The sequence below is a fragment of the Bubalus bubalis genome, chromosome 1 (assembly GCF_019923935.1).
Source record: "Bubalus bubalis isolate 160015118507 breed Murrah chromosome 1, NDDB_SH_1, whole genome shotgun sequence".
Classification (NCBI taxonomy): domain Eukaryota; kingdom Metazoa; phylum Chordata; class Mammalia; order Artiodactyla; family Bovidae; genus Bubalus; species Bubalus bubalis.
The window spans coordinates 7147188-7160486 of NC_059157.1; the positions used below are offsets into that span (position 1 = coordinate 7147188).

At 51.0% G+C, this 13299-nt stretch overlaps 1 protein-coding gene across 3 annotated transcripts in view; it reads right to left on the minus strand.

Moving 5' to 3' along the window:
• The window catches only part of PSD3 (pleckstrin and Sec7 domain containing 3), a 610137-nt gene that overhangs the window by 486755 nt on the left and 110083 nt on the right, over positions 1–13299 (minus strand). For 2 of the 3 annotated variants that reach the window (XM_044925847.2, XM_025293130.3), the window contains exon 3: positions 10545–11374. In XM_044925847.2, coding sequence (XP_044781782.2) covers positions 10545–11258 — 714 coding nt within the window. In that variant the 5' untranslated portion in view covers positions 11259–11374. Of the gene's footprint in view, positions 1–10544; positions 11375–11674; positions 11938–13299 lie in introns of those variants that run through there. The other variant, XM_044925868.2, reaches the window with a different exon arrangement.

The following is a 13299-nucleotide window of genomic DNA, read 5'->3' on the forward strand; positions in this document are numbered from 1 at the left end:
CACAGGGTGCATGCTAAATTGCTTCAGTTGTGTCCAGCTCTTTGCAACCCCATGGACTGTAGCCTACCAGGCTCCTCTGTCCATAGGAGTCTCCAGGCAAGATACTGGAATGGGTTGCCATGCCCTCCTCCATGGGATCTTCCCAACCCAGGGGCTGAACCTACTTCTCTTACATCTCCTGCATTGGCAGGTGGGTCCTTTACCACAGGTACACAAGACTCTTCTGCTAACCCTGTCTAGAACTTTCCCTCCATGTTCTCCCCACATGGCCTCCTGCCTGTCACTCAGGGCTTAACTCTGAGGTCACCTTCTCTCATCACATGAACTAAACCATTCATTCGTACACCCTCCCCTCACCACCCCTTCTGTTACATTTTCTTCCAAGTACTTGTGATGATCTGAAATCCTACGCTTGTGTATCGCTTGCTTGTTTATCGTTCCCTGTAGGAGCGAGCACTTTGTCTACTCACTGCCTGGAACAGTGCCTGCCCTGTAGCTGGTGGTCAAGACATATCTACTGAATAAGTGAATCCAGAAGTTACTTGTCCAGCAACTTTATCCATCCATAGCGTCCCTTGTGGCTCAGCTGGTAAAGAATCCACCTGCAATGTGGGAGACCTGGGTTTGAACCCCAGGTTGGGAAGATCCCCTGGAGAAGGGAAAGGCTACCCACTCCAGTATTCTGGCCTGGAGAGTTCCATGGACTGTATAGTCTACGGGGTCATAAAGAGTCAGATAGGACTGACAGACTTTCACTTTCAGTGTGACTGTAACAGTCTTATCTCTGAACACACAAAATTCAGAGGGAAAAAAAAGAGTCCTTTTTGAAACTTGCAAGATTTTCCATCCGATAAGTCACTCAACCCTTCACACAGTCTTTTTACTTTGACTTTACGCAATTAACAAACGTGCCTTACAATTTAAACAAGTTTGGTGTCTAGTTTCCTGCCTCTGGTGGATCAAAGAAGCATAACAGAGGTGCTGTGCAGTGCTTAGTCGCTCAGTCATGCCCAGCTCTTTGCGACGCCATGGACTGTAGCCCACCCGGCGCTTCTGTCCATGGGGATTCTCCAGGCAAGAATACTGGAGTGGATTGCCATGCCCTCCTCCAGGAGATCTTCCCAACCCAGGGGTCGAACCCAGGTCTCCCACATTGCAGGCGGATTCTTTACCATTTGAGCCATCAGGGAAGCCCAAGAATACTGGAGTGGGTAGCCTAACCCTTATTCAAGAGATCTTCCCGACCCAAGAATCAAACCAGGGTCACCTGCACTGCAGGCGGATTCTTTACCAGCTGAGCTATCGGGGAAGCCCTATATTAGAGGTAGACGCTAAGAGCACCAAGAAGGGACAGGGCAGCATGGAAGAAACTGAAACCCTACTAAAAAGCAAAGAGAACTCAGCCAGCGGATCTGGGGCATCATGTATAGAAGCAAATGATCTCACAGATCTGCAGCTGCCAGCAAGCAATTCTGCTGTCACAGTGACCGCCCAAGTTATCAAGGACATTAATCATGTTGTACACACATACATGGGTCTCAGCAAACAGGAAATGTTAAATGATCCTCAGAAAAATTTCTGTCCAAAGTGCTATTTTAAAGGCCAATCGAAATCTGGTTTTCTAAGAGAACTGATTTCTGTGGACACGTTAGAGGACCTCTTCCTCCCTTCTCCCTCCCCCATCCCTTCCCACAGTTATAACTGTGCGGCTAACCACATCTCTTTTAATTTGAGCAGCTAGAAAGTCACATGGCCAAACGTGACTTTCAAACATGGCTCTCTCCCTGCCATTGTGGCATGTTCTTTTGGGTTTTTTCCTGATCTCGACCTGATCTTTTCTTCATCTTGCCACTTACTTATATTTTCCTGGAACCGATTCTTTATCACTAATTTACCTTCACCAACAGTTTCATTTTGTGCGCTCTAATTGTGGAAGTGAAAGTGATGGTCACTCAGTCGTGTCTGACTCTTTTTGACCCCATGGACTGTAGCGCTCCAGGCTCCTCTGCCCATGGGATTCTCCAGGCAAGAATAGTGGAGCGGGTTGCCATGCCCTTCTCCAGGGGATATTTCAGACTCAGAGATTGAATCTGGGTCTCCTTCATTGCAGGCAGATTCTTCACCATGCTCTGGTTGTCGGGCACTGTAAATCCTTTACGGACAAAGATTAAGTGAGATCTCTCTGCTTACTGCATGGGATGGATGGGGTGACGTTTTAATTGTTACTTTGTCATACAATCAGATTGAGAACTCAGTGAAGGGTATCCAAGCTCCCTGTAGAAAAAATGGAATTTTCAAATGACAGAACAGGGTAAGTGCTTGAATAGGGTCCTGGGGCTTTTTAGCTCATAATCTGCTGGAACTGGTAATTGAAAGGTTAATGCAAAATCACACATCCTGAAAATTGAAAGTTAGATTCCGAAAAGTTAAAATCGACTAAAAAATAATCACAGGAAATATGCACAACACGAAGGGCAGCCAGAAAGGAGCCACAGCTGCTGATTCCTTTGGAACCAAGGGAAGCGGCCTTCCTCGCCAGGCAGGACTCGGCGCCCCGGGGCGGGGACCCTGGGGAGTGGGGGCTCTTCAGATACAGTTCAGCTCAAGGAGCCATATTTCTCCCCACTGTCCTTGCATCTCAGATCCTGTGGGCATCCAGGAGTTGCTGCAATGTTGAATCACACATGGAACCTGAAGGGCTAAGGAACCCTGCTAACCTCACCTAAGGAGGTTTCACCTAAGGACTTAGGTTTGTGTGAATCTTGTAGTATCTTACAATCTCTAAAAACCTACAAGGAGGACTTCTCTGGTGGTCCAGTGGTTAAGAAGCTGCCTGCCTGGGGACACGGGTTCAGTTTCCTGTCCAGGAAGATTCCACATGCCACGGAGCAACTAAGCTTGCAAGCCACAGCTACTGAGCCTGCACACCAGGAGCCTGTGCTCCACCAGTGAAGAGGCCACCTCACTGAGACCCAGCGCAGCCATAAACTACACAGTTGTGTACATAAAGTACACAATTCTTTTTTTAAAAACCTTTGGATTAAAAAAAAAATCCAAAGGGAAAGGGAAAAAAGGGGAAAAAAAAAAGCCTTTGAAAGAGAAAATTTCCCATATTATGCCCAGTAGCATATGTTTATAGGTTTATAAATAGATTTATAAAGTTATAAATCTATTTATAAGCCATATCAGGCAGTAATCTGAATCTAATATATTGCTTGTTCAGGGATTCTTTTGCTTCCCAAGTGGCACAGTGGTAAAGAACCCACCTGCCAAGGAAGGATCTCCTGCAGGAGACGCAGGTTTGATCCCTGGGTTGGGAAGATCCCCTGGAGGAGGTCATGGCAACCCATTCCAGTGTTCTTGCCTAGAGAATTCCATGGGCAGAGAAGCCTGGTGGGCTACAGTCCATGGGGTCGCAAAAGAGTTGGACACGACTGAGCAACTAACACTTTCACTTCAGGGATTCTTTTTAAAAATCTCTCTAAAAGCTATAAGAACTGGCTTCCCTAAAATCTGAGAGGGCTTAAGGAGGACATCTACACAAAGCAGTGACTGTAAGTTGTAGGTGAGACTCCCTGAGTGTCTTTGTCACCTACTGGGGTGGCTGGCCACGGCGGCCCCCTTCCCTGCAGATCCGTTTCTAGGACCTTCCCTCCCGCAGGTCTACGGGGCTATAACAGGCTTGGGCTCTCAGAAGACCTGGCCTCACCATGGGAGCTGCCTCGGCCCCTGCCCCCACAGAGCAGGCTGGGTGGGCACCAATCCCCAACCTGCACTGGACTGAGAAGCCTCCGCACAGGGGGACAGGGAGGCAGGCCCGAGGACCCCAGTCTTTAACGAGAGGAGACGTATACCTGGGAATGCGGGGCGACCGTGTTCCTCCCCGGGGAGTAGGGAGGAGAGGAAGCAGACATGCAGAAGGAGGAAGAGCCAGTCAGAGAAGAGGGCAGGGAGGACACAGGGCAGTGGGAGGGATGAAAAGACACCCGGACCCTCTGGAGCTCTTGGGCAGGGGAGTCTGAGGCCCAGCTGCACCTCGCCTGCCAGACACTTGCAGGCAAGGATGCTTCCGCTCATGAATTCCCCTCTCGGGGGTGAAGTGGCCTTGAGGGTTTCTATCACACACAAGCAAGGATCCTAGCTAATCCCCAAGCAATAGAGCACTTCTGTTCAAGGGCACAGCGAGGCACGGCTGGAACGGATTCCAACTGGCTGAGTGAGGACCAGCCTCTTTGTCGTTCTGGGTCTCAATCTTGGAATCCATTTCCAGTATTCCCTTTGCTGAGTAATCGCCTCATGGGACTAAAAACACCAAACAATCCCTTTCAGCAAATGTATTTCCGTTAAACGTGGGAGGAAAACAAAACACAACTTCTGCTTCCCTGGGGGCTCAGACGGTAAAGCGTCTGCCTGCAATGCGGGAAACCCGGGTTCTATCCACGGGTCGGGAAGATCCCCTGGAGAAGGAAATGGCAACCCGCTCCAGTACTCTTGCCTAGAAAATTCCATGGATGGAGGAGCCTGGTGGGTTACAGTCCATGGGGTCACAAAGAGTTGGACACAACTGAGTAACTTCACTTTGATTAAAAAAAAACAAAACTCAATTTAATATTTTCTCCAAATACTCTCAGGCCAAACCTAATACTTGATGAGTGCTACCAATATTTTATTAAAAAAATTTAACACTTGAGATTGGAAAATAGGATATATGTTGGCGTACAATGTTTTAAAATGTGTTTTTAGTTCCTCTTTATCCTCTAAATACTGGAGAGGCATCTAATTTTACCAACAAAGGAATTTCCCAACAGTAGGGACTTCTAAACACAATAGACTTATAGAGATGTGTCCTTAAAACCTGTACTTTGGTGGATTCTTTCACAAACACGAGTGCAAATGGATTGGCAAGAGTTTAGAATCCTGAGCTAGAGAGTAGGAAACTAGAGTCTGATCTCTTCATGTTTCAGGAATTTAGACCCAGACTGAAGAGAACACCTTTACTTAGCTAATGTGAGCCAAATCACTTCGCTAATTTGAGCCAGACGCTGGGTCCCAGCTCCCACTGCAAATCTTCCCTCCACGTCTTGGGGGGAACCACGTCACGTGGTCCACATGCTCTCTGCCCTCTTCTCCCATCAAAGTGCAGAAGAGGGTGTGGTTCCACGATGGGGCCCCACACACTGACCACAGGCCGTCTGTGCAAACGTCAAAGGGAGGGGTAAGGAGAGAAAAAGAGTGAGAGGAGGTTGTCATGGGAACGCGGAGGCAAACCACAAGATGAAACAGAGCTGAAACCCATTCTGCTATCTCAGGCTTTGTTTATCTAAGTAAGAAATCAAGACATCTATGTCAACAGCGATGCAGGGTAAAATAGACTAAAGATAAGCTTTTGATTCCAATCAGTGCAGTCTGCTAAACACTAAAATCCCCCTTTAAAAGGGACCCCACTGCACATTTATCTACATTGCTGTTCAAATTACTATATGGCATTTGTGTAAGCTCTCTCTTTGTTCTAGCTTCTTTAAAAAAAAATTCTAAATTGCTCACCAAGAATGATGACTATAAAGACAGGATTATCTAGAATTTTATCATTCTGTGCGCAGAACAGTTTCTAAACTCACAACAGGCCAGAAAAGTCAAACAGGCTTGAGGAATTAAACATTAACTCCAGATGAGATCAATGACTCCTCCTGGGGGTGAGGTATACCTGGGGGTCAGTATTCAACTTCAGAAGGGAGTTTCATTCAACTTGCATCTGGTTAGAGAAAGAAACACTAGTCTTTAGGGGAGAGGAGGCAATCAACCGTGGCCCTAAATTTTGCGGGGGATTTGTGTTAATGCCCAAAGAAGGCACTGACTCTATCACTGGGTGCTAACCCTGCTCCCAGGGTTCATTCATTCAGCTGATTGTGAACTGCGGATCCTGTAGAGAGCGTCCCAGGCCCTGGCTGAAACTCCACATCGCCCGAGACGTACAAGTCCACTGCATGTAGCTTTCCTGCCATGAAGCCCTTTGACAAAATAATCTTTACAGACGAGATGAAATTAGATTAGTTTCATCCTTTTACTTCATTCCCTTTCTGGATCTGACGATTCATACTTATCCTAGAAGGTCAGAGCTGGAAAGGCCTCAGGGGTCAGACGGGGTAGCCTCGCTTTGCTTAGTGAGTTGTCAGGGCGCTTAGCTAGTTGGTTGGCAGAACCAGAGCTCCATTTCACTCCCCAAATCTCAGTGCCAGGGACCTTTGCTCTAAATAAGAACTCTCGATCAAGAATGTAATATACTTCACAGACATATTTCAGACCCTGGTTTTGTTTAAAGGCGAGACACAGAGGGTTAAAGCTATTCTTTCCGGCCTGCTGTTGTATAAATGGACCCCCTCCCCCTTGCCCTCAGCACCTCAGCGAATGACTGTCCCCCGTTCCCCAGGCCCTGACCCCCAGCCCCGGGGGAGACCCTGTCCGTCCTGCTCACCCTCACCCTCCCTTCTGAACCCCGAACACTAGCGGCTGGCTGGCAAGGAAAACTCAAAAAACTGATTGTCTTTGAGAGGGGAGAGGAAGAGAAAGAGGAAAACCAAAATAAAGAGGTAAATTTCCTGGAAAATTTAAAGCTACAGATGGGGTTTGTAGGCATGGGGTTTGACATTTGGACACAGATTTTTAATACTACTTACTACTAATTTTCTAATGTCATCTACACACCAAAATCATTGTTATCTCAAAGCATAAAATAGGTAAGATAGGAACTTAGTAAAACACAACAACAGCATGGAAAATCCCCAAAATGATTGTAGAGAAAGTTTTTTTTCCCTTTTCATTCGAATTGTGTCTATTTCCTACGTCTTTATATGGTTAGCCCCAGACTCGAGTCACATGTCGGCAAGGCCAGGTCACTAGACCTGAGGATCCTGAGACCCCTTCCCTCAAGACGCTTCCCCCAAGCCCCAGGAGTGAGTCCAGGCCCCCCAGTCCCAGGGGCTGTGGGCTGTCTGCCAAGGAAGGCAAGGAGAGCAGGGCTCCAACCTTCGCAGGAGCCCCGGGAACTCTGTCCCCGGCACTGCTGTGTCCTGGCCTTGGGTCACTGACCATGCTCAAGCCTGTATCTCCTCATCCACGAAGCGGGCACAGTGATAAAGTACAACCTAAGGGTTGTGAGGTTCGGATCAGACAGGACCATGTTCTGGAAGCCCTCCATGGGGCACAGAGCACTGTAGTCCTTTTTACTGAAGCCCAGTCATGGTTTGAATGGAGAACTAAGTGATCTGGGTGCTGCACCCACTGCTTGTGACACCTGAAAAGATGTAAGTCAGCAGGGATGGGAGGATGGGAGTCCCTCACTCTGGACTCAGGATGAGAATTCCTCACTCTGGACTCCATTTGTTTCAACAATGAAAGAATGCCTCCTAAGTCACTTCAGTCGTGTCCGACTCCTTGCAGCCCTATGGACGATAGCGTGCCAGGCTCCTCTGTCCATGGGATTCCCCAGGCAAGAATACTGGAGTGGGTTGCCATGCCCTCCTCCAGGGATCTTCCCAATCTAGGGATCAAACCCGCATCTGTTATGTTTCTGGCATTGGCAGGCGGGTTCTTTATCACTAGCGCCACCAGGGAAGAATAGACTTGGCTATTTAGAGTGCAGTGAAGAAACTTGACACTTAGGATCTAGACTTGTCTGCCTGATCCCAGGACCTCCATCCTATGATACACATGTAGGAAAAGATTTTTGCTTCCATATAAGCAACACTTCGCTTTAAGAAATGTAGTAAATCTTTTTTTTTTTGACTATGTCATGCAACATACAGGAATCTTAGTTCCCCAATCGGGGATCGAACCCATGTCCCCTGCACTGGTAGCACAGAGTCCTAACCACAGGACCACCAGGGAATTCCCAATAAAGAGAGTAATTGGCCACATTTCTATGCATGTATCGAGTGAAAGGCCTCTCAGCTGATGGTTCACAACAAGTCTGCTGCCACTTTGCTGTGACCCAAACAGCTAATTCCAACGCATTCAGACTGGGCAGTGCTCAGGCACTAATCTGTCAGACCCAAGGGCGTGTTCACGTGCCCAGGGCGGGGCAGGTAGAAACCTCGCTCTGCTGACTCTTCCCTTTTCTAACACCCAAGACCAGGCAGAGTCACTTGGCTGGTAACAGCCCCAAGCATCTGAAGGATTTGTGGTTCTGAAGGCTGACTTCCAGGCTTCCATGGTGGTTCAGATGATAAATAATCTGCCTGTAATGCGGGAGATCCAGGCATGCTCCCTGGGTCGGGAAGACCCCCTGGAGGAGGAAATGGCAACCCACTCCAGTATTCGGGCCTGGAGAATCCCATGGACAGAGGAGCCTGGCGGTCTACAGTCCATGGGGTCGCACAGAGTGGGACACGACTGAGCGACTCACACTTCACGTCTTCCCTGGGGCAGAGAGCATCACACCATGTGACCGGCTCGGTCGAGGCTAAGTTTAGCCCTGCTTTGTCCCCTGGCCCTGGAGTCCCTCACTGACCCCTCTGACTCCACGCTTCCCAGTCCTACCTGGCCCCACGGACTCTGCTTCCCTTCTCTCCCCTAAGACAGGGCGACTGAGAGACCCTCGCTGGCCCCACAGCAACTGCCGGGCAGGTGGGTCCACAGTGTTTTCTGATGGGAAAACTGAGAGCTCTGGTGGTTTGCTCAAGGTTAGGACTTGAACCTAGGGTTTCCACGTTTTTAGCCAGGAATCTTGCCATCTTTGCTTTAGACAGACCAGATGTCTGCGGGCCAATTAGCACACGTGGCTAAATGGGGCAGATGAGGCAGAACCCGACCCATCTGGACCAGCTCCCTTAGTGCCTCGCCCAAGAGAACTGGCAACAGCTCTGCGGCTTTCTTACACTCAGAAGATGGAGGAGAAAGGAGGGGAGGAGGAATTCTGAAGTCATCAGAGTGGCCTCCAAGTACACAAACAACTGCCTGTGACCCCGGATTCAGAGCCTGGGCTGACACAGGGGCATGTCATTCCTCTTAAATCCCTGTAGGAAATGCGTGATACAGCACTATAGTGGAATGTAAACCGTTTCCTAAGCATGCTAGCATCTCTCCTCTTCCAAGAGTTTCGCTCCACGGAGAACTTGAGCTCATCCTCTCTCCCTGATTTTCCACCATGACTCTACTGGCTGCCTGTTAAGAGGAAAGGGTAAAGGAGAAGCCCCTGAAGCCCAAGGGAGAGAGACCAGGGCCCCAGATGAAGGCCAAGTCTTGAGGGAGGTTCCCTCCTGATGTGACTTTCATCCATTTATCCGGTGACTTCCCCAGGAGCCCCCTCCACAGGGACCATCCACACACTCCAACAGGAGGGCCTCTCCTCCACTCTGTTCCCACCACCCCTTCCCCCGACATTCTTCTTCACCCTCACCCTCACTGCCTGTACGTGCGCAAAGTATAGCAAGTCATCCATGCTGTCAGGAAAGGAAACGCAAAACCATACCCTTCAGTTCTGTCCACCCATTCTGGGATCGGAACACCTGAGCTGGGTGGAGCCGGGAAGATAGGCTCAGACAGCAGCTTGGTGAGGAGGCTGAGTGGAGATGCAGAGAATAAAATGCTAAGAGCAAAGAGGAGGCCTGGCCAGGACTGGAGCTGGCAGAGATGCTGGAAACCACCTGGGCTACCCTTTCCTCCCAGTGGGAAGGAAAGCGGGGGCTGGAGGCTGACCCCCAGGGCCAACATCCACCTGCCGGCAGGGATGGAAGGTGGTCCAGTAGGTACAGAGGGCGCTGGGCACCTGCACCATCCCCCCCACCACCACCACCCTGAAGCCTCCCCAAGGTTCCATGCCCATTCTGGGGAAGAGGTTTTGCTTCTGTCTTTTCCACTTTAGGAAGGACGAGGAGTATTTTTGCCTGCTGCTGCTGCTGCTAAGTCGCTTCAGTCGTGTCCGACTCTGTGCGACCCCATAGATGGCAGCCCACCAGGCTCCTGCATCCATGGGATTCTCCAGGCAAGGGTACTGGAGTGGGCTGCCATTGCCTTCTCCAATGCATGAAAGTGAAAAGTGAAAGTGAAGTTGCTCAGTTGTGTCCGACTCTTAGCGACCCCACGGACTGCACCCTACCAGGCTCCTGCGTCCATGGGATTCTCCAGGCAAGAGTACTGGAGTGCCACTTCCCAATTCCTTCATCTGAAGTTGGGGATAGGAGCCTGCATTTTTCAGGAGGTTATGCAGCTAAGTGGATATAGGCAAAAACGCCCAGGATAAGGCTGGCACGGACCAGGGCTCAACAAGTGTCTGTGTGCTTTCGGTTCCCCATAAAGGTTGCACATCCCTACCCAACTGTCCTGCTCTTATCCCTGGCAGAATCTTGGGAAGCGCTATTCACTCTCCCCTTCCACACAATAAGCTGCTGGTGCAGGCGGAGCAAATGGGAAGGGGCCAGGAGCGCACAGCGAACAGGAGACCCCAGCGAGGAGCTGGGGGCCCTGTGGGAGTTCGGCCGCCTCGTCCACTCTTGTCTTCTCTGGGAAGAGCGCGGGTCTCAGGGATTCAGCCGCACACACTTTCTTACCTTGAGAGGCAGGGCGGCAGGCGGGGCGGCACAGCTCCTGCTGGTCTGGAGGGGCGCACGGTGCCTGCAGAGCCTGGCGCGGCTGGCCCGCGCGAGGGTGCCCGCGCCCTGAGTGCTCCGCGGGCGCGCGGGGCTACGGGCCGGCGCCTCGACTCCGCCCCGGGACTCCGGGCTCTGAGCGCCGTCGGCAGCCTGGGCCTGCGGAAGGGAGCACCCTGCGGCGTCCCGAGCCTGCGGGCCGGGACGGGCAGGACCGTCCGGCCAGGGAGTCCAGCCCGCCGAGGGGCTGCGGCCGCCGTCGCCCATGCCGGGAGCCAGACTACGGGGTCTGCATGGCCGGGGCTGCCGCCGTCCACGCGCGCCGGAGGCAGGGGCCGGGGAGCGCCTGCGACCAGGGGGTCCGCGAGCGCGCCCCCTCCGCGCATCCAGGGCCCGGGTTTTCTCTTCTCCCTGCGCGGGAGCCGAGCAACAGGGGGCAGCTGGCGCCGCGGTCCCACGGCCCGGCCTCGGCGGGGGAGGGCCTGCCCGGGGAGGGGGCCCGAGGGCCCCGCCCGCCGAGGAGCCGGCCCCAGGACCCGGGAAAGGGCGGCCCTCCTCCGGGCCCCCCGCGGCCGCGGTCCGGGCTGGAGCCGGGGCGGGGCGCACGCGCGCAGGGGGCGCCCGCAGCTGCACGAAGAGGAAGGATGTTTTCGTCTGCTGGTGCCGCTCGGCCATGGCCTCCGGGGGGCTCGGCTGGGTCCCGCCGGGCCGGCTTCAGATCTCCAGGGATGCGAAGGTCGGCAGCGGTGGGCGGGCGTGACCTGGCCTCATGGCTCCGCGATGGCCTGACCCTGAGGAAGCAAAGGACACACCTTCAGCCCCGGGGGTCTTCAGGGAGTGGGGAGGGGGCTGACCCAGCCGCGGGTCTGGGCTCTGCACTCAGTTCTCAGCATCGCAGGAACTGACCGGGCTTCGGGGAGCCCGACTGGCAGGGTAGGTGGGAACTGGGCTGCCCTCTGCCTGAGGGGTATGAGGAGTTCTGTCCTGTGATCCGGCCCCCTCCCCGTGTTTGAAATGAAGACACTGAAGTTACTGCTTTCCTTGTCTATCCTAACCTCCATATTAGCGACACCTCTTGCTTGACGTCTGACCCTGGGGCCGGTGTGATGGAAAGTTTTACCTCCAGGACACTTAGAAGCTCACTTTCAATCCACCTCTCTTGCATCGGTGACGCACAGTTGTAAACAACTTTGATGTCTTCATCAAGTTCCTCTTTAAATCCCGTGCTTTTTCAGGAATTCCCCAGGGTAGCCCCAGAGTCCCACAGCAAAATACTAGGCATCCGTTCAGTTCACTTCAGTTCAGTCTGTCAGTCCTGTCCGACTCTTTGCAACCCCATGAATCGCAGCACGCCATGCCTCCCTGTCCACCACCAACTCCCGGAGTTCACTCAAACTCAGGTCCATCGAGTCAGTGATGCCATCCAGCCATCTCATCCTCTGTCATCCCCTTCTCCTCCTGCCCCCAATCCCTCCCAGCATCAGAGTCTTTTCCAATGAGTCAACTCTTCCCATGAGGTGGCCAAAGTACTGGAGTTTCAGCTTTAGCATCATTCCTTCCAAAGAAATCCCAGGGCTGATCTCCTTCAGAATGGACTGGTTGGATCTCCTTGCAGTCCAAGGGACTCTCAAGAGTCTTCTCCAACACCACAGTTCAAAAGCATCAATTCTTCGGCGCTCAGCTTTCTTCACAGTCCAACTCTCACATCCATACATGACCACAGGAAAAACCATAGCCTTGACTAGATGGACCTTTGTTGACAAAGTAATGTCTGTGCTTTTGAATATGCTATCTAGGTTGGTCATAACTTTCCTTCCAAGGAGTAAGCATCTTTTAATTTCATGGCTGCAGTCACCATCTGCAGTGATTTTGGAGCCCAAAAAAATAAAGTCTGACACTGTTTCCACTGTTTCCCTATCTATTTCCCATGAAGTGATGGGACCAGATGCCATGATCTTCGTTTTCTGAATGTTGAGCTTTAAGCCAACTTTTTCACTCTCCTCTTTCACTTTCATCAAGAGGCTTTTTAGTTCCTCTTCACTTTCTGCCATAAGGGTGGTGTCATCTACATATCTGAGGTTATTGATATTTCTCCCGGCAATCTTGATTCCAGCTTGTGTTTCTTCCAGTCCAGCGTTTCTCATGATGTACTCTGCATATAAGTTAAATAAGCAGGGTAACAATATACAGCCTTGACGTACTCCTTTTCCTATTTGGAACCAGTCTGTTGTTCCATGTCTAGTTCTAACTGTTGCTTCCTGACCTGCATACAGATTTCTCAAGAGGCAGGTCAGGTGGTCCGTACACACATACAAATAGTTAAAATAAAGATGAAAAAGAGAAAATAAAAAAGAAGTAAAAAAAAGAGAAAAAGATGAAATAAGAAAATCTATCCAGGTGACAAATCAGTCAGGAGAGTTGTTAAATTATTTTTTAAAATTAGTTTTCCTACACTCTGAGAACAATAGGAAATCACCTGAAAATTCATCCAGTAATTCAGATTAAGAGGGTTACTACAGGGAGGTCTGGCGTGCTACAGTCCATGGGGTCACAGAGTCGGACACAACTGAGCAACTGAACTGAACAGGCTCAGTATCCCTCACAAAGGAAAGGCATGCTGGCCTTGACCCTGGGAAGAGGACTGCAGTGGGTGGAAAAGATCTTTTTTTTTTAATCAGTTTGAGCTTGACTGGAAGGGAATTAGGAAGCCATCCTC